The following is a 21,107-nucleotide window of genomic DNA, read 5'->3' on the forward strand; positions in this document are numbered from 1 at the left end:
ACTGGAGTTTTCTGCCTATATGGAATTTTCTTGACTGATTCCCAGACCAAGAGAACATTGAATCAGTGAATGAACCTAACAGTGAAATCAAAGAACCATGAGTGACAGAATCAGAGTCAGTAAAATGATGTCAAACTTTAATCTTCTGTCTTGGAATAAGACCTGACACTTTGGCTAAAGGATTAAGCATTTTGAAATGCAATAATCTAATTTTACACATTTGAAATTTAGCATCATGGCCAACAGACAAGGGGCATTTGACATACTTGTATTTGAAACTACATTCTGTTTATTTGGACAAAATAACATGTTCCCGCTCTCCACCCTGTTTGCTATACAAAGCTAAATGTTGTGTATTCTCCTTCTGTTCAAGGCTCTCAACAATGACTAGTGTTGCCACCTGTCCCGGTTTTCCCGGGACTGTCCCGGTTTTCACGTTGTCCCGGTTTTCCCGGGCTGTCCCGGTTTGTCCCGGTTTTTCGTCTTTTTAATATTCGGTCCCGGCAAAAAAACTAGGTTAGTTCAAACCACGATTCAGACTGTTCCACGATTCTGCACACTTTAAATCTGTTTTTTTTTTTTTTTTTTGTCGCTGTGTCCTCCGGTAACGTTTTACGTAACGTTTACGTTCGCCACCCCGCGCTCAACAACTTACGTCAACAGATTACACTCGCTCAGTATGACAGTGTCCTTGTTTTTTGTTTTTTGCCAGACCTAGGTGGCAACCCTAACAATGACACAATGCAAAATTGCCATGGCCAGTATTAAGAAACGTATTATTACAGCCTTCATTTAAGTCTGAGTGCAAAAATGTCTTTCTTGCTTTCTTGTCTTATTCTGGTATATTGCTGCTATACATTGTGTGTATGTTGTGAGTATATTTTCTTGTGTTTTTCGTTGCTGCTAAATGCAATTTGCACCGTTTTTGTACTGTTTTGCCACTATATGTGATACCGCCCTGCTGTAGAACCATTACTATCTGAGCCTCACCCCAAGCATTTCAATGTATGTTATGTCCCAACATGATGTGCAAATGACAAATAAACTTGAAACTTGAACTTGAAACTTATCTTGTTTCAAGGGTACTTTTTTCTGCTGCAGCATTTATTTATTTAAATAAATGGTCACACAGACATCCATTCAAGCAGCAATCGTAGCAAACATAGCAAACACTATAAACACCCAAACAAAAACAGCAAATGAAGAGAGAACTCGGGGAATATATCCAGGTTGGTATTAGGAAGAAAACAAGGAATGAGTGAGGCTAGGTATATATTAATGGGTAATAAGGGGGGTGTGGTAACATGTGAAAGATGGGATATAAACAAAGGGCACATGGACACATGCTGGCAGAAAGCAAACAAACAACAGCCATGCGAAAGTCTTATCACGTAAAGGGAGCGTGACATGCATTACTGGTGTATACTTATGGGTTTATTGTTTGTTTGCTTATTTGTTTTTTAATAAAAAAGTAATTTCACCACACTGTTTTTGGAATTTCTATTGTACGGTTATAGAACAATTTGGAATGATGTTGGTATGGTGTGGCCAGTTTTATTGATTGGTTTTGTTATGGTGTTATTTCAGTATTCAGTATATTAGGAAAACAAGTGAGAAAGTATCTAATATCTTTGTACTACTTGTCACTGTATGGAGGCCCCCTGCCAACTGCCTCCATCAGCAGCAGCAGTATTTCATGTTTGTCTTGTCATTGTGTCGTTGTGACGTTGTGATGCTGTGACGTTGTGTTCGTCCCTCAGGTGGTCATGGTCAATTAGAGAACCCTAATTAAATCCTCCATTTTCTCTGAGACTGGCATTATCACTTCCTTCTTTTCATTTTTGCACTCCCTTGTCCGTCACACTACTTTTAGAACTGTAAATAACTTTGTAGCCTAGGCAGGGATGCTTGTTGTAAATTTGTCTGTTTTTACAGAGTCAACAACTGTACAGCCATGAAGCAGTAGACCAGTGTGGAGATGTCCAACAAGGTGTGATCACATTCATTTAGCCATATAGTTAGAGGCAATATTATTTTGGCAGACAAGCCAAATCGGACATGAATAGAATAACTTAACATGGTTGTTCTACTACAGAAAGTCCTGCCTTTCCAATAAAAACAGCCATTTTGTTGCTAAAGACGTAAAAGACCATCGTGTTCTTTCATTGGAGATAAAATGTTTAGGATAAGACAACCAAGCATTTAAAAAGTATTGTATTTGAGCTAGCTAGCTACATATCTGGCCACTTACGTAAGGTAATAGAGCATAAACAAGATACAAATTATTGCTTTTGTTATTTTTTACGTGTGCATGTGTTTTGCCTTCTTGAAATATCTGAGTACAGGGTGTAACGTAGCTGAGATATCTGTTGAAACATAAGAAGACACATAATTATGGTGGACTTCTCCCCTAGAGAAAATCTGTAAGTCTGGACCTTTAATCAAAAGCCTAAAATCTAAATGTTTTCCATTGTTTCTCATTTTAATCTATACCAGATATAAAGAGATCTATTTTATTCCTATATTATTCTTCTGTATATATTTTAATCTCATATCTGATGAGAGAAGAAGAGCTCAAAGATGGAAGATATCTTATCTTTTATCATTGAACTGTGGATAAATGTCACAGATTAGCACGTGATATCATGGAAGTGTGCAATCTTAAATACAGCACCTGTGTTTAATTTCTAACTTATCTTCTTACATTTCTTAATCCCTTCAATGAACCTTTGGTCATGCTGCTGAAGTTTGTGGATGACCAGCTTTAACTCCTGAAAGTTGCTTGTGCTACTCAATTATTTATTTTAAAAGGTTTGGTGCCTTTCATTGATGAATCCTTCTATAGTGGGATTGAGGCAGGTTGTGTGCCTTTATCATGTTTATCAGGTTTATTTAGACATGACAAACTCTATAGACATTAATGGCTTAGTGCAAGTGTCATGCAAGTGTCATTTTCTTCATTTAGTTAGCTAATGTTTATTTTGTACATATGGGCTATATTTTTCTATTTGCGCTTGTGCAAATATGGTGTCTGAAACCAGAACATGACATTTATTAAGACAGCTTGTTTGGGTTTATTTGTTTCTCACACTTCGATCTGAGCATTGAATGTTCCCGAAACCAATTCTTTGAATATTGATTATATGTGGCAAGAATGTGTTTTTTTTATTATTTGGCTTTATAAAACCATGGTAAAATGGTACAAATATACAAGAACATTTTTCTTTCTTTCTATTTTCTCTATTTTATGTCTGCCTGTCTTTGTCTTGTTTTATTCTTCCCAAATTTACAGTTGCCATATTACCCACAGCTCCACCTTTGGAAAAAGAGTCCCTCCCTCTCTATGTGAGTGATATATTTTACTGCAAAGAGTTGCACAATGTCAATCAGGCAGTGTCAAAGACTAAGAGTGTCAAAGAGTGGGAGATTTGATCTCAGCATCTTGAATTAGCAGGTGGAGGAAGAGAACTCAATAGCAGTGGACTGTAACAAGATGTCGGACATCTGCAGGAGTGTCATGTCTCGCTTGATCTCTTTGCTCTCAGGTTGTTTTTCATGATTCTCATCATTTAAAAAATTGCATGTTACATGATTTTTTTAAGAAATACAAAGTCACTTGAAATGTGTGTTAGTTATGTTATAATACAAGGTGATATGGACTTCAGGAAGCCTCTGGTGTTTCTCTGTCAGGATTTCTTGGGCTTTGTTGTGTTTCTCTGATTCTGTGCCACCTCTCCTAAGAGATCCTAATGTGTCAGATTTGTGCTTCATGTGTTGTTGCTCAACATGGCGACTCCAAATTAAACTTCCATCACTGCATTCCAAGATGCTGACTTGAGATTTTTAAGCTATATGTTTCTGATCACCACTTGCAAAGAAAGCTATGAACTGTCCATGTTTAAACATGTGCTCAATCTATTCTCTGTTGGACATGCTTCTACTGTTAAGTGTAGTTCTACTGTCTTGATTCTGTATTTGATAAAAGAGAACAAGTGCACAACAAATGAAAGATATTCTTTTATCAGATTTTATCAGACTTAGATTTTGTTCTGTATTTGTGCCCCTACTTTTTTGTGCAAAACAGCCATTAAATAATCTCTGACAGGGTTGGAAACTGACTTTAAATAGAACGGCACACGGTGACACATCCTTCTCTTTGTCCTGCTTCATTCTGCAATAGGTTTTCAAACATTCAATTTTGCATCCTTTAGATTTTATTGTGTTATGCCACAGGCTCTAAGGTCATTATATATACACAGAATATGCAGTTTCTTTTTCCACTATGTTGTGTAGTTAAATAATATTTACAAAATCCTGTTTTGTTGCATTTAGTGTTGATTTTGGTGCTTGGGGACCCTGTGCCTCAGGGACATCACTATTACTCTGAACTGGAGGTAAGTTTCAGAACAGATTAAACAAGATGCGTGAATGTTATGAACATTTTGTATGTTATGCAATCATCCATACTAAATATCTTGAAATATTACATTTTAAATGTTGCTGTGCATAAGCACATAACCCCAACACCACATGTAGTGGTGAAAGACGGCTTCCTGACATGTAGTTCATTCTCTTTCTTTCAGAGAAACAGCATGAATCACTGGCCTTGTCCACAGACGTCTCCTGACATACACAGTGCCTATTCAGGTAATCCTTCTCTGATTTAGGTGTTCAGCACAGATACAGGGGCTTGTAGGAAAAACATGATGACCTTGATATTTGGTAATGCTTTAACTTCAGTCAGATCGGACAAGATAACATGTGCTGTATGTTGTTAGATGAGGACACTAAAGTCCCAGAGGAAACTGGCAAACTTGTAATATGTTCAGTTTAATGCAGCGGTCACCAACCACCGGGCCGCGGACCGATACCGGTCCGTGAGTCAGCACAATGGCACATGGGTCAGCACGTGGGTCGACAAATTTGATCAACGATCAGAGTCTGAGTGGTTTTATTTTGAAATATATATATAAAAAAATGGGATTCTCTCCCAATTACATAAGTTCTGGTGAGTTTTGTTTTTATGCGATTTATGTTCTTATGCGATTTATTTTTATGCCAGTCATATAATTTTATTTCGTTGTATTTACCCCCACACTTTAAAGGCCTGTCCGTGAAAACATTGTCTGACATGTAACTGGTCCGTGGCGCAAAAAATGTTGGGGACCGCTGGTTTAGTGAATTAGCTTTCAAGTAAATTTGAGGGTTCCTTTGGCATTCTCGTTAAAAAAACCAATTTACATGTAAAAAGAAGAGCAAGCTAGTTATTTTGCCAGTTTGAAGTTTCTAAGACATTTCTAATATCTCCTCTGATCACACTGTTTCTGTTCCCTTTGCAGTGCATTCCCTGAAACCTCAGGACATAGCCGTACTGTCTGCCATAGGTCTTCCTCACACAGCAGGGTAATGCTGCAATGCACCAGGCACAGCTGGACTTACTGTCATGAGTCCTGGGCAGTAGTATAAACCATGTAGCCTAAACACATGTGGCATTTATTATTTTCTTTCCTGTCTCCCCTCAGGAGTTTGATGCCCACAATCATGAACGGCTTGTATGGTAAAGTTCTTATGTGCACTTACACTGAGATGTGTTTGCAGTAAATTGTGTGTATGTGTGTGTGTGGTGAATTAATTGACCCTTTTTACATCTTTATTAAGGCAGCAGTATTAATCAAGTTGGACAACATTTCTCCTTTAGTAGCATTACTACTGTTTAACTACTTCTTCCTTTTGCTTTTAATCAGAACTTTTGTCCTTGTTCAATCCTGATTTGTTCAGCCTGTTGCCAGAAGAGAAATATCATGATCCTGTACAACAATTTGGGTCAGTGCAGCCATCACTTTCAAACTGAAATAAATGTGTGTTTGTGTGTGTGTGTGTGTGTGTACATGCATGCATGTTTGTTTGTTTTATTACTATATCACTATCTATGTGATTCCCAGCAGGCTGCTGGAACAGGCAGAAGAGACAGCTTTGCTTCTGAATCAATGGCAGGTAATGTCGTTTTGTCAGCCCGTCTCAGAAGCACAAACATTTTGGTGTCTAATGAAACTTTACATTCTGTCTTCTGTCTGCCTGTCTGTGTGTTAGCCGGCCAACACCGAGAGAGACTGGAAGCTGGTGGTTCTCTTTGTGCAGCTTGATAAGCAGTGTGCCTGCACTGAGCAGGTCAGAGGGAGGAACCTTCACAATGACGATTACAACTTGAATGAAACGATTACTTAAACTCCAGCCACTTGTCATATTTTGCTGTCTTGTCCCCACTGATTGCCATTATGGATAGTATCTACACAGTATGCCTTGGAATAACACTAGAAGTAGAATGCAGCATAATTGAATTGTCCTGAGACCATCACGAGTCGTCACATCTCACAATGTACCAGGCCGTGTGCAATAATATTCCTTTCTCTTATTTATTTCATTAACACGTGCGTGGAACATGGTGGATGTGTGTGTTTTCAGGTCAACGTTTTGGTAAACGAGGTGGACGCAGCGCTGCAGTTGCTACGCTCCCAGGTATGTGCTGAGACCCTAAACTACAGTGCTGTTTTATTTTAGCCTGTAAAAGCTGCCGAACATCATTAAATTATGTGTTTACATAATTGTTTGTGTTTACAGTTGACCAAGGCCATTATAAGTGTTGCAATTCTGGATACTGATTCTGACAATGGAAGAGTTCAACCAAGCAGGTGGCTATTAGATAAATTAAGTATTTATTGTGAAGTGTAACTGAATATAGAGTGGACAATGTGCTGCCTTGGTTATAAATGAGTGTGTGTGTTGACAGAGCCTGCCCTTGCCCACCAGACACCTCTAATTGGGATCATCTCCTGACAACAGCAATATATGCCCATGTCCTCTTGGTGAGATGACACATAAAATCATGAAACGCAAGCATACAGTGATGAGGACCAATGTGTTAGGTTCACAATATTTTCTTTATGACAATTTAACTGTCATCAGGAGTCCTTAGAGCACCAGCTAGTAAAAAAATCATGGTACAGCAACCGAGAAGATTTCACCGTCCAGCTTCAGGGCGTTCCGCTTTCTGCATACCTCCTCCACAACACTGTAAGTACAAAGGGAATGTCAGTCTTACAGTAGCTAAACCAAGTCTTCAAAATATGTGTAATAAACCCCGTGACACTAAAGCAAAATGGCCTAAAGCTAGGGTTAGCTTTGTTCATCATGTTCATCTTTTGCAAAGCCGCTGGATGAGGAACATCAGGCATACAAGCTTGTTCTGCAGCTGTGGGAGAACCTGGTAGGTTGTAGAAAGACATATTCAAAATCCGTCATCTCTTAAAAGAAGGACCAAATGCAATGCACTATTTCTGGATCATCTCATAGTTGCAGACAGCCAGCAAGCAAGAAGACCGTGACAGTGAGATGTTGAAAATACGGTGCCCCAGTGAGGTGAGCTGTCACACAAAATGATGCACACAAGGCTATCAATGACTCCTGTTAATCAAATACTTCTTTTACACTCACACAGCTTTTTATGGGTTCATGCTGACATTACGTCAGAGTTTTAACATGCTAACCATTTGGTGAAGCACAGTTTTACACATTTTAAACACCAAAAACGGCCTGAAAAACAATGTTTGAAATGGGTTTTTTCCATTGCTGTTGTACCCGTCAACAAGAAACAATAGAGCTAATCAGAACATGTATTTTCTACTTTTACATCTATACTGTATACAATCTGTCTATATGTTTCAAAAAGTAACTTGAAAGGGAACACTGAACTGAACTATGTATGTGTGTGAGGTCAAGTGACCTTGGGCACCAGGAGCGTGGCAAGCAGTGCCCAACGCTATCAGGAAGTTAGGCGGTAAGCACATTCCAAGAATCTAAGAAGGCCAGCAAAATTGACTAATAGAGTTAGCTCGTAACAGGCTGTACCAAACTCACAATACATATCTAAGAGCTATAGGACTGGTACTGATGAAGGAGGAAACTAAAGACAACTCCAAGGTTAGTCTGACCTGATACGCAGGTCTCATCTACCGCAGCTGCATTCTTTTCAAATTAACTAGCTTACCAGCTAACTCCAGTAAATTAGATTTTTGGAATCGTTCAAGAACCAATTAGTTATTCAAAGGAATATGAAATGAAACAGAATACTAAAATGAAAACTAGAGCAAGCTAATAATAGAAGACAAGTTGTAATTAGAGAAGAAAAGGAATCCTTTCATCATCATCATTATCATCATCATCATCATCATCATCATCATCATCATCACCGTTGTCGTCATTGTTGTCATCATCATCTAGATAATCTCTTGTGAAATTTGCAGTTAGCTGCATTCACATGAAGTTTAGATGTTTAGATTTACTGGTGTAATTACGCATGCATTATGGCAGCAGACGTTTTGAACACTATATATATCATGTAAATGGACTTGACAAACTAAAATGAACAAGAGTCGGTTGCCTCCAGCTTTGGTGTTTTGAAACATCCTCTCAAAACATCTAATCTCCTGTTCTCTCTGCCCCCACATACAGGAGAAGCCTTTCCTCAGAACAGTGAAGAATTCTCTCTCTGAAACCAGGCCAGGACCCAGAGCAGCCTCCCAGAGTGCTAATGCTGTAAACGGATGCATATTCCAATAACTAATTTAAATAAATACATATGCACTGCACACTGCACAAGCTTGCACTGTCAAATGATATTAACATTCTCACAACTCACAGTGCTTTATAACTGTGTCAATGCATTTCTCTAATCAGAAGTCAGATAAGGAGCATTCTAAATAAAATATCAATATAAAAATTATAATAATATATCATAATGTTACAGCTGTGCTTGGATTTGTGCCTTTTTAGTTCATGGGGACGGAGCTGCCTTGTGAAGACATGACACCGTCCATCGCACCACCCACCTCAGGTTTAAACATGCCTTGACAGTCATGGCTGCACTACAATTACTAATGTCTTCTCCTGTCCACTGTTTAACTTTTTGAATACATGTTGAAATGCACAGTAGCCAACATAATTTATTTACAGCAGTATTCAAAGCCTTTTTTCTTGTCATATTAAAGGCACTAGTCCTGTTAGTGAAAACCCTCTGTCTTTTTGACAGTTCATGAGGTGAGGCCAGCTGATATCGGAGTTGTGGCTGCACTCGGGGATTCTCTCACGGTCAGTACAGCACCCGTAAACACATCGGCACAGAAATGATTTTTTGCATCAAATTCCTAACTCATGCACTTGATCAAATATTGCTAAAACTGCTTGCATGGCTAACAGAGCATGGAAGCTAGTGAGGACTGGTTAGCATAATCTGAGCCTGTGTTTGACTCCTGTTAATTAATTTATTACCACACATGTTAAATTTAGTATTACATTAGTGGGATAGAGCAAGTGGTTGGATTGCACTCATTCATTCATGTTGAAACTACTAGATGGCTTCAGCCATTTTTCACATAGAGAGGTAAAATAATTCTAGCATGTTCTTTCCGGTACTGTAGATGTGCTTTAGTGGTCCTTTGTTGTTTATGTCTCACTCATGTGTGCAGGCAGGAAATGGTGTTGGGTCTGCACCATACAACCTGCTGGATGTCCTGACCCAATACAGAGGCCTGTCATGGAGGTGAGTCAACAAGGAACGGAGTTTACGTTGCATACACTGCAAGAGCTTCAACTCTGAACATCTGTGAGTTGGAGTCAAAACTTTCCTATGCTGCAAAGCTCTGTGTGATCTACTCCCTTTTTTCTTTGGCAGTGTTGGCGGAGACAGGAACCTCTCTACCGTGACCACACTTGCTAGTGGGTTAATAATCTTTCTCCATTACGATTATCTGTAGCATTAATACAGAGAAATAGCAAATCATCTGGCAGTAACTTATCCAAGCCCAGTCCTCTCATGGTGCAGTTTGCCTCTGTAGTGCTCATGTATCATGAAATAGACATAGGAAGTGTAAATAACTTATACATTAAGATTAAGTCTTCTAGAATCTTCTGTGATATCTTCCTGGTTCAAGTAGGTTTGTCTGTGTCGCAGTAACCTTTCTTTTGTTCCTTTCCTCTCTGTGACGATGGCCAGACATCTTACGAGAGTTTAACCCCGAGTTGCTAGGATTCTCGGAGGGTACAGGCACACAGACCACCGTACATGCTTCCCTGAACCAGGCCGTAGCCGGGGCAACAAGCAGGTGAGACACCACTAATTTCTCCCTCTGTGTTTTCTGGAACTGTGATGAGAACTATGAAAATAAAGGACATATGTGGTCTTGTATTTTAGTGACATGCTCAAACAAGCTAAAGCCCTGGTGAACAGGATGAAGAAGGACTCTGTAAGGAGAAATGACACTTAAATTTAGTCATCTGTGTTAGCACAGTGGATGTAAAATAACAGTATATTATTCTCTCTAACAAAGACTTTTCATCGTCTGATTAATTGCTGTTCTACTATTTTGCCTTTAACAGCGCATTGACTTCCATTCTGACTGGAAGGTGATCACTATGTTCATTGGAGGCAATGATCTGTGTGACTCCTGCCAAAACACTGTAGGTCGCGCTCATAACAATGCGATAGTGGACTAACAAGTGTGTGGGAGAGCACAGGCTCATTTGATCTTCTCTCTCTGCCACAGCTACAATATTCTACTGAAAACTTTGTGAAGCACATCCAAGAGGCTCTCGACTACCTCCACCACGAGGTTGGTGATTAACAGTCAATAGCTGTCTACTTTTTTCTCTTTTAAACTCTTTTAACTCTTTTTATTTCATTTTCTCCTCCTCCCTCCTTGTCTTTCTACCCTGCTCTCTCCCTCTCTGTCAAACTGTCACATCTTCTTTCTAAATCAGGTTCCCAGGGCTATTGTTAATCTGCTAGAGCCTATCCATATCACTCCACTGAGAGAAATGCACCAAGATTCCACACTAAAGTGTCCCACATGGCTAGTGAGGTGAGTTTATGTCTATTCAGTTGCATCCATTTTCTATCAATTATTTACCTATATACCTATATCTTCAGTTGACTCATATTGCTTTTGCAGGATCATTTGTCCCTGTGTAATTTTACCAAAATCTGGTTCAAAATCACTTCAGGATTTGAATGACCTGAACAGAGCCTATCAGGTAAAGACAACTTCAGCATTTCAGTTATGTCAGTGAATTGTTGTATTTTTGGTATAACAAAATGCATTGTCTTTCAGAGAGGACTGGTGGACTTGGTGGAATCGGGTCGCTACGACACACACTCCAACTTCACTGTGGTGCTGCAGCCTTTCCTCCGTGATATAACACTGCCCGTCATGGTTAGACACACACACACACACACACACACACACACACACACACACACACACACCACACACAAACTCCACATGTTCATTAGATCACCCCTATTATTAACTCAACATTGTATTCTAAGAATGATTCTTTCTCTCTCTCTCTCTCTCTCTTCCACTCTTCCACTGTTCCATGTAGAATGGACGTCCTGACCGCTCCTTCTTTTCTCCAGATTGTTTTCACCTCAGTCAGAAAGCTCACACATTAATGGCTCGTGGCCTATGGAACAACATGGTAAGCCAGACATTATGCAGATCGGACAGTCTTTTTACAGATATGCTGCAGAGTGTTCAGAACTTAATGGTTCTGCTGGATCTGACTAGGATCAACTGGAATATTATGGCTTTTACTAGCTGCTTAACCCTGGAAAACTGTTTATGTAAAGTATATACATCTATGCTATTGTGTTAGTAGCCCTTCTGATAGCTTTACAAAATGTAATGGATTGTTTTGGTGCAGTTGAATAATTGCTCTCTCCATCTCTCCCCTCTTTAGCTGGAGCCTCTGGGTAACAAGACGCACTTCCAGGACTTTTCTGCAGGTTCCTTTGTTAAATGTCCATCAGAGGTAAAACTGTCTAATAAATTAGTGTTGAACTACAGTGTTGCTGTGCAGGAACATATATAAATTAATAATAGTATTTATTCTTAGTATTCCTAATACTATGTCAATTTTTTTGTCTTCTTCTAGACCGCTCCCTTTGTTCAGACCTATAAGAACAGCAATTATACGTATGCAGGGCCAACCCCACCACCATCACCCATTCTGGTATGCTAAAAATGTGCCAGCTCCTAGTACACATCATGTCTTAATAGGTACAGTGTGATTTTTTTAGATTTCCAATGTCCACCTAAATATTGTACATGGGGCAAAAGTTAGGGTTTGCATTTGAACTCACACACACTCACTTTAAATCAGATGTCTTCCAACTCTTTTACTACAGCAGTCAATTTTGGAAAATATATTTTTTTCCCTCTTTGATTTGATTTGATTTGATTTGAACTTACTACAACATTTCTCATGACACAAATTTTGACCATTTAATGGTCAGCATAAATGAGTGCATCCCAACAAAACCTGGTTTTCTTTCAAAACCAACATTTTCTATGAAAAACTAAAACAAAAAATGCTCCCACAAATGTGGAAATTGATTAATTTATCATTTACACACAAAAAACAAAATTTTCCTAACAAATTAATTCAAGACCATATTGCAAAAATAAGTACACACCAAAGAAAGTCTATGGTTAGCTAATGCTAAAGTTTAGACTACTTTCACGCCTCGGACCAACGGGAACTACAATCCCTAGAACCCCTAACTCCAGCTTACAGGATAATCTTCACATGATTATAAGAATCACCTGTACAACATCCTTGTGAAATATTGTCCTTTCTCTTTGAGCTAAGTGAGCATATCAAGCTGTTTCGCATTCATACCGTTGCCAGTCTTTGCCTGTTTATAGATTTTTGCCTCTGCCTACTACCAGTTCTGTTTTTGCCCTACAAAATCCACTGAAGTTAACACCTAAACGTGCATGTCTTCTGATGAGAAAGGCTGATGAAAATTGTCATGGATGTTTACTGCAGTTAGCTAAAGAAGTAGAAAGTCAAACTGGGGTGACTGTTTTCCATCCCACATGGCATACACTGCAGAGAAATAGCATGAATGGCTGTCATTCACGAAGGAAACCTCTCCTAAAGCCCATGAAAGGAGCCAGCCGAGAATTTACCAGGGCCCATGCTGAACAACATGAAGACTACTCGGACCCTGTACTTTGAAGTGATGAGACCAAGATAAATGTTTTGGGAAACTGATGGCTTTACAAAGTTGAGGAGTACGAAGAAAAATGCATGGTGCCTATAGTGAAACGTTGTGGTGGCAGTGTCCTTATGTGGGGCTGCTTGAGGGCTGCTCGTGTCTGGGAGCTGCAGTTCATCAATGGTGTCATTGGTGTCATGAATTCAGAGAAGATATTTGACATATATGCTACTATCAGTCCATGTCCTCGTTCATTGTGCACTTGATCAAAATGACAGTGAATCAAAACACTGTCTAAGGTCACTGTTGCATTTCTGAAGAAGAACCGGATGAAAGTGATTCAGTGGCCAAGTATGTTTCCGTGATCTGAACCCAATCGAACACCCATGTGGGATTCTGAAGAGGCAGGTTGAGCATTACTCCCCTCACAGGATTCCAGGCTCTAAGAGGTCATTCTTGAAGAATGGAAAAATATAGATGTTGCAGTATGTCACCAACTTGTTTACTCCATGGGTAGAAAACTTGCTGCTGTCCTTAAGAACCATGGAGGTTATTCAAAATGCTAGATGTAGTAGTTTTTTGTCGTAGGGGTATTCATTTTTGCATCAAATATTTTCAGTATTAAATTGATTTTGTAGACCAAATTATTATTATTAGTGTATTATATTATATTTTGTAAACCAAGTTATATTATTAACCTTGCTTTAATGTCATGGGTTAAAAAGTGTTCTGTGAAACTGGTCTGAATTTTGGAAATTGTTTTTGTGTTAAGTGAGATATTGATTAAAATCTTACTTTTCAAAGGGGGTGTACTCATTTATGCTGAGCACTGTATTATTAGAAGAAATAAAATAAACTAACATTACTAACCATGATTAGGAAAAATTATGAAATTATGCTACATGCTACAAAATTTAAAAATGGCCTTATAATGAGTATTTCAAGTATTTCTTTTGCAATTTTTCATCTCACCACTCAACCACATCCCCCAGGACTTCTACCATGCCAAAGAGGGCCCACCCAGTTTGAATGCCTCTGCTTTGACCAAATTATTGATAATGTGCATTTGGTTGTCTGGAAGATATTCTAGTTATAAATCAAACCATTGTCCCTTAGATCCTTTATGTAATCCATTCAATCAAATTCACTTAATTCATAAACCCAGACCTATCAGACTTAGTAATCAATCATGAAAATTTTACTAAGGAAAACTTAACTAATGAACTGTAATTAATGGTCCACTTCTCCCTCAGAACTGGGGTAGTGACTTCTCCTGCAAGGACACTGCACCATCCAGCAGTGTCCCAACTTCAGGTAAGCCAAAGGAGCAGAGAGACAGATAAAATGATTGAAAGAGCGAATTACACTTACTGGCCACTTTATTACGTACACCTGTCCAACTGCTCATTAATGCAAATGTTGAATCAGCCAATCACATGGCAGCAACTCAATGTATTTAGGCATGTAGACATGGCCAAGCTGCAGTTCAAACCGAGCAGAAGAATGTGGAAGAAAGGTGATTTAGTTGCCTTTGCATTTGACATGGTTGTTGGTCTCCAGACAGGCTGGTCTGAATATTTCAGAAACTGCTGATCTACTGGGATTTTCACGAACAACCATCTATAGCCCCCATACTCAAATAGCGGCCCGCGGGCTATTTATTTCTGGCCCGCGAGCTGTTTTGAAAAGTTTTTTTTTTTTTTGCGGAATCTTTTTTTTCAATCGCGCTATCCTCTCTTATTTTGAAATCGCGCACCACGATCTCAAGACGATGCCGGGGATTGCCTTTATGGCAACAACAAACAGGTAGCAGACGCCCAAATGCGTTCACACACCCCCCCCTCGACAGTTTACGTTCGCTAACCCAAATAACAAGTCATTATAAGCATCTCTGAACACACAACGTGTCGAACCTTGAGGCGGATGAGCTACAGCAGCAGAAGACCACGCCTGTCACTCCTGTCAGCTAAGAACAGGAAACTGAGGCTACAATTTGCACAGGCTCACCAAAATTGGACAATAGAAGATTGGAAAAACGATGCCTTGTCTGATGAGAGTTTTTGCTGCGACATTCGGATGGTAGGGTCAGAATTTGGCATCAACAACATGAAAGCATGGATCCATCCTGTCTTGTATGAACGGTTCAGGCTGGTGGTGGGCCCATTAGTACCAACTGAGCATCGTGTCAATGCCACCTGAGTGTTGTTGCTGACCATGTCCATCCCTTTATGACAACAGTGTACCCATCTTGTGATGGCTACTTCCAGCAGGATAATGTGCCTTGTCATGAAGCACGAATCATCTCAGACTGGTTTCTTGAACACGACAATCAGTTCACTGTACTTGATTGACCTCCACAGTCACCGGATCTCAATCCAATAGAGCACCTTTGGGATGTGGTGGAATGGGGAGATTCACATCATGGATGTGCAGCCGACAAATCTGCAGCAACTGCGTGATGCTATTATGTCAATATGGACCAGACTCTTTGAGGAATGTTTCCAGTACCTTGTTGAATCTATGCCAGGAAGGATTAGGTACTAGCAATGTGTACCTAATAAAGTGGTCGCTAAGTGTATATGCTTGCATTACACATGACTTATTATGTGAATTTTTACAGTATTGTTTTGTTTTCACATTCAGTTCATAGGCTGCGGCCTGCTGACATCAAGGTTGTGGCAGCTCTTGGGGATTCTATAACTGTAAGAGGTTCTGTTATACTTTATGTACAGATCTCCACAAAGCATTGTATATTACAAGCAGTCCATCTTCCTTATAACATACTGGGAGGAATGAACATATTTTGCTTTGATAATATTAAATACAAGGTCAGGTTCTTATCAGTAGACCTATGAACATGCTAATCAACTCTTATCAGTCTACATTTATACATTAGTCTAGGAACTCAGTACCTGATCTAATATTTGACTACTTTATCTCTATGTGGATATCAGGTACAGTTTTTGACACATTTTACCTAGACATTGATATATTTTGGCTCTTGAAAGGCACCGGATAATGAAGTGTAAGAGACAGAATAGACCATTACTATGATTTAGTTTACTGTATAGCAAACAAACAAGTGCAATGATAAAGTATTTTAAGGTGAATAGAAGTCCTCAGGTATAGATGAGTGCTGAACCTTAATGTGTTAATTATATAGAACTCTTTAAATGCAATAGTCATTGGACTATAACACATTCAAGAGGACCAGTGCACGTGTTTGTTTTTGTTTTATTGTTATTGTGTTAATTATTATGTGATAATAACATATTACTGGATGCTTGCAGGACTGTGCTATTTTTGTGTAATTGTGTAAACAATAATGTGATAATAACATTGTCCAGTGTACCTGCATGACTGATTAGTAAGACTGTGCTGTGTGTCTTTCACAGACTGGGCTTGGAGCAAAGTCACAAAACTTCTTTCAGCTGAGTACAGAATATGAAGGGGTGTCATGGAGGTAACGCTCCACCCACCGATGTTAAAGCTGTGGTTTCTCTCATCTCGTTTTGTACCTAAACCAGTGAAGAATAGTTTTGGTTTTATACTACACTGTAAACATAAGAATGTGATTTAATCACCATATATACCTGTGCACAGTACTATTTATATATTAAGTTCAAGCCCCATGTTTGCATTTGCAGTATTGGGGGTGATTTGACTTTGAACTCCACCACAACACTGCCCAGTGAGTCTGTCTATCACACACACACACACACACACACACACACACACACACACACACACACACACACACACACACACACACACACACACACACACACACACACACACACACACACACACACCATTTCTTTCATCTGTTACTGAAAATCACCATATGAATATGATACAAATCTGACAGGACTCATTGTACTCTTCAGATATCCTGAGGAAGTTTAACCCATCTCTTCAGGGTGTATCCAAGGGCCAGGGCATATTAGTACAGAAAGGCTTCAACATGGCCACATCTGGAGCCAAAGCCTCGTGAGTTCTCTAATCTACTGCCGTTTACTTTATTGCACCTGTTCTCACTCTGAAGGTGTCATGTATTGCACTGCTCTAATATATATGATGATTCTTCTGATAATTATTACGCATTTCCTTCCTCTGTCCACTCACCTATGTAAGAACTGTAAGAACTCAAAATTCATGGACCACAGGAGGTCCAGGACTGTATCAGCAGCACCGATGGTGGTTTAATTTATAATTTGATTTATGTAGTAGACAAATAGATGTGAATTTTACATGTTGTTTTAATAGATATTTCTGAGTGGGAGATTATTGCAAGTATGCAAGTTGTATATGGAAGTATATGTAGAAGTTTGACTGATCACAGTACCCTTTACACACTTCAATTTGAAATACTGTAATTTCCTTTGCTTAATCATAATCTCAGACTGTCCAAGTATTCTTTTCTAACCGTACCTCTCAACCACAATTCCATCCTTCAGTGATCTTCCAGCTCAAGTCAGCAAACTTTTACAGAGTTTACAGTCCAGTCAGGTATGAATACACCTTAGTTTTAATTTTTTTTGTTTGTTAAATGAGTGTGTTCTGAAAATAAACCCTGATAGCATGTTATCTGTAGCTAAATGTATTCCTTGATCAGCTGTATCGTGTTGTTCTGCTTTGACTCAATTGTAGGTCACATAGGTTTATGTGTGATCAATCTAAATATTAACGAAGACCATTTCTATTATGTTTCTAGATCTGGTTGTACATCTTCATGGTTGCCTTTGCATAATACTTTAAGATTTTCTTATTGAAATCGTCATCTGGATTTTTTTTTTACTAAACTAGTTGCTTGATCATTTGCAGCTAAACTAAATTATATTGTATTTAAAAGAATTTTGCCCTTTCTTTTCCAGACAGTGAATTTCCAAATGGACTGGAAACTAATTACCTTGCTTATTGGTGTCAGTGATATATGTCAGTATTGTTTGGACCAGGTATTCCCATGTTCTTTTTCTCTGAATATAAACTCCTTTATTGATCTGTCCAGAATAAATTAACAGTATTAATCTTTGCCTGTTATGCTCTCTTGTTTTACATTTATTAGGCTCTGTCCTTCAGCCCTTAACTCTTTCCTCATGTATTGCTTCATTTGTACAGAATAACCTGTCACCACAAAACTACAGTCATCATCTAATGGAGGCACTGGATCTGCTTTATAAAGAGGTATGCAGACATGAGCAGTATACTGTGGAAACCTTGCATCACATGCTAATTAATTATTAATTATGATGTCCGGATTATCTATTTAAAATAAACTGCCGTCTATTTCTTCCTTTTTGAAATTAGGTACCTCGGGTCCTGGTGAACATTATTGCAGTTCCACAGATAGATGGTTTGAAGAAAGTCAAGAGCAACTCTTTACCATGCAGCTTGATTCCCAGGTTTTACACACCACAGTGTTTCAAGATTAGATTTAAATAAGTGTTTTCATAAAGAAGTGTTTCTCAAGTATAGTTCAGGACATTTTCTTGTACTAGAGTGTTTTACATTTACATTTACATTTACGGCATTTAGCAGACACTCTTATCCAGAACGACTTACAAAAGTGCTTTGCATCTGATCACAGAATTCATCCTAAATTGAAGAAAAGAAAAACACATGGTTTTGTTATTGGTCTTGGTTTTATGTTCTTTCTCATACTTCTACTAATTAAGAGTTTGTTAATTACCTGATTTATTATAGAACAGGTTAAAAGCTGAACTGTACAGTGCAGGGGCCTTTAAAACACTGTCTGGTAAAGGCCATATACATTTATTTTTGTTTGTGTTCCACTGGCTTGCTGCTGGGTTGATATTGTGGTCATGGGCTTGGAGACTGCCAAGAGCCTTAAAATGAAGTCTGAGAGCCTGGTGTTGGTATACTTCTTGGCTTTTGACAAAACCTCACTATAATGTATCTGGGTGGTCTTAGCTTTGAAATCTTTAAACTGGTCTTGGTCTAGATACTGACTTGAGTGCATCTAATGGCCTAGATTTGACCTTGGTCTGGATCTAAAGGGTTGTGCCTATTCTTCACAGAAACACGTGTCCATGCCTAATAATCCCAGATGACAACTCTTTGGAGCAGATAAAGCTAAAGCTCATTAATCTAGAATATCAGGTACTCAATACAGAACTTGCAACTTTATTTTTTATCCCCAGATACAGACATAGTCTTTTAACAACATAGAGTTTTCATTCGCTCTGTCTGTTAGACTGTGATAGAGCAGCTGATATCTGGAGGACGTTATGATGGCCGTGAAGATTTTACAGTTGTCCTTCAGCCTTATCTTCAAAACACAGTGTTTCCTCTCTCTAAAGTGAGTGCACATTCTTATCTCTGGCTGCACGTTTCTCTGAACTATGGTGGTAGAACATGTATGTTAACATCGATACATCTTTTACATTTTCTAGAATGGAAACGTTGACCCAAGTTATTTTACAGTAGACTGTTTGCATTTAAGTGAGAGGGCACACTCTGAGATGGCCATTGCCCTCTGGAATAACATGGTAATGGCGATCACCCACACAAATACATCCTTTGTCTTGTGACTTTGGTGTCTTGGTCCTGAGATCTTTTAACACCATGAAAACTTTGTGGAGTCAAACATTGCATTGGACTGCATCTTACTGAGTAATCAGTTTCAAGCTTGTAGGACGTCCTTAAACTAGTAGTTCCAACTATCTTGAGAAACTTTGTTGTGGCCTTGGCAACATAAAACAAGCTTTGGTATGGACGTGGGTGATTATCTTAAGCATTGTGATCTAACAACTCTGACAGAAACGTCTCACTAATCATCTAATATCATTTCGCATCCAAATGTTGCATTCCTGTTCTTTCAGCTGGAGCCAGTGGGAAAGAAGCAGGCTTTCAACAATTTTACATATGATCGCACAAAGATCCGGTGCCCTTCACAGGTGAGTGAGCTCTAGCATCTTAACACACCTGAAAATTAAATGCAGTGTGTAATGCAGTGTGGAACTATGGATTACTGTATACATAGATTAACATTGTGCTTCTCTGTACATATTTAAAGAGGTAAAAATAAAAAAATGAAAAACTGTGAGAAAGAAGGTTTAGAGCTGGGATGTCCAACTCTGGTCTTGCAAGACCACGGTCCAGAAAATTCTTCTGTAACACACATGGTAAAACCTGGTAATTACCTGACAGTTTAAATCAGGTGTATCTGAGCCACAAAACCACCAAACTACAATGGAATTTAGATAGATTCATTTGTATTGACATTGCACAGTGTACTGTGAAATGTAAGTAAACTATGCATGTAAGTGAACTATGCATATCTATAGAAAAAAACAAGGAGAAGTAAACACATTCATTTGAACTAAATTAATATGTAAATTCATTTTAATCATTTTTATTCATTTGACTGTCTTCTCTTTGCCAGAGTGAACCATTCATCTACACCAAGATGAATAGTCTCCCCAACTTCAGCACCACTTCAGAGCCAATCATAGATACCCCTGTACCTACTACACAACAATCATTTTGCCCCTCCACAATACCCATATGGGTGCCAGTTGTCCTAGGGGTCACTGGTTTACTTCTTGGATGGGGTGTCACTTGGCTTTTCCTGTGGAGGCGTTTCAAGAAGACTAAAGATAAGCCTATAGAGGATAAAGCAGAGAGCAAAGCAACTAACTTTTAAAACTGATATGTAGGCCCATGCAGGCTGCCACTGAAAATAGAAGTATTGAAATATCAAGCAAACGTTCAGTTTAGCATTGAAGGTGACCACAAAGCAAGCACGCTACTCTGAAATCAATGCATATGGTAATGATATAGCAATGTCATTCCCTGTGATATTATATCAAGACAACACACATACACACACCTGCACACTGCACACAAACTTTCCCATTACAAAACTTGTTTTGTGACTGTCCCTGGTAACAAACCAATATGTCTTATGTGATTTTGTTTGGAAGTATTTAAAAATGCACAGCACCAGATTTAGAATAGCCTAATTATGATTTGATCAAGGCAACTGGTTTGAATAGTTTAGCTATGCAAGCTAATATATGATATTATA

General features: G+C 38.8%; 1 protein-coding gene across 6 annotated transcripts; it reads left to right on the forward strand.

The window, feature by feature from the left end:
* The first annotated feature begins 2,346 nt into the window (after positions 1–2,346).
* Positions 2,347–21,105, forward strand: plb1 (phospholipase B1). 6 transcript variants are annotated; one of them, XM_077017909.1, is made up of 45 exons: positions 2,347–2,423; positions 3,311–3,345; positions 3,452–3,545; positions 4,333–4,394; positions 4,584–4,647; positions 5,340–5,403; positions 5,523–5,557; positions 5,745–5,823; positions 5,943–5,994; positions 6,091–6,168; positions 6,463–6,516; positions 6,619–6,689; positions 6,788–6,863; positions 6,964–7,071; positions 7,208–7,264; positions 7,351–7,416; positions 8,509–8,592; positions 8,830–8,890; positions 9,086–9,144; positions 9,522–9,595; positions 9,728–9,771; positions 10,049–10,157; positions 10,247–10,298; positions 10,432–10,512; positions 10,599–10,664; positions 10,813–10,913; positions 11,004–11,085; positions 11,163–11,264; positions 11,437–11,532; positions 11,794–11,865; positions 11,989–12,066; positions 14,311–14,371; positions 15,701–15,759; positions 16,453–16,520; positions 16,705–16,748; positions 16,945–17,047; positions 17,515–17,566; positions 17,932–18,012; positions 18,176–18,241; positions 18,365–18,459; positions 19,096–19,177; positions 19,272–19,376; positions 19,471–19,566; positions 19,900–19,974; positions 20,463–21,105. In XM_077017909.1, exons 3-45 carry the CDS (start codon positions 3,494–3,496, stop codon positions 20,721–20,723), a joined length of 3,327 nt encoding a protein of 1,108 aa, XP_076874024.1. In that variant the 5' UTR covers positions 2,347–2,423; positions 3,311–3,345; positions 3,452–3,493; the 3' UTR covers positions 20,724–21,105. The 6 variants fall into 6 exon arrangements, with proteins under 6 accessions (XP_076874024.1, XP_076874026.1, XP_076874023.1 ...); XM_077017911.1 differs by having other exon boundaries at positions 2,362–2,423; positions 3,455–3,545; XM_077017908.1 differs by having other exon boundaries at positions 2,369–2,423; positions 3,293–3,345.
* The last annotated feature ends 2 nt before the right edge of the window (positions 21,106–21,107 follow it).

The sequence above is a fragment of the Brachyhypopomus gauderio genome, chromosome 9, assembly GCF_052324685.1.
Source record: "Brachyhypopomus gauderio isolate BG-103 chromosome 9, BGAUD_0.2, whole genome shotgun sequence".
Lineage (NCBI taxonomy): Eukaryota > Metazoa > Chordata > Actinopteri > Gymnotiformes > Hypopomidae > Brachyhypopomus > Brachyhypopomus gauderio.

Coding starts and splice junctions, on each gene's coding strand:
- plb1 (XM_077017909.1), top strand. CDS start 3,494: ATGTCGGACATCTGCAGGAGTGTCATGTCTCGCTTGATCTCTTTGCTC. Junction 10,513..10,598: donor GTGACTCCTGCCAAAACACT/GTAGGTCGCGCT, acceptor TCTCTGCCACAG/CTACAATATTCTACTGAAAA. Junction 11,086..11,162: donor ACCTGAACAGAGCCTATCAG/GTAAAGACAACT, acceptor ATTGTCTTTCAG/AGAGGACTGGTGGACTTGGT.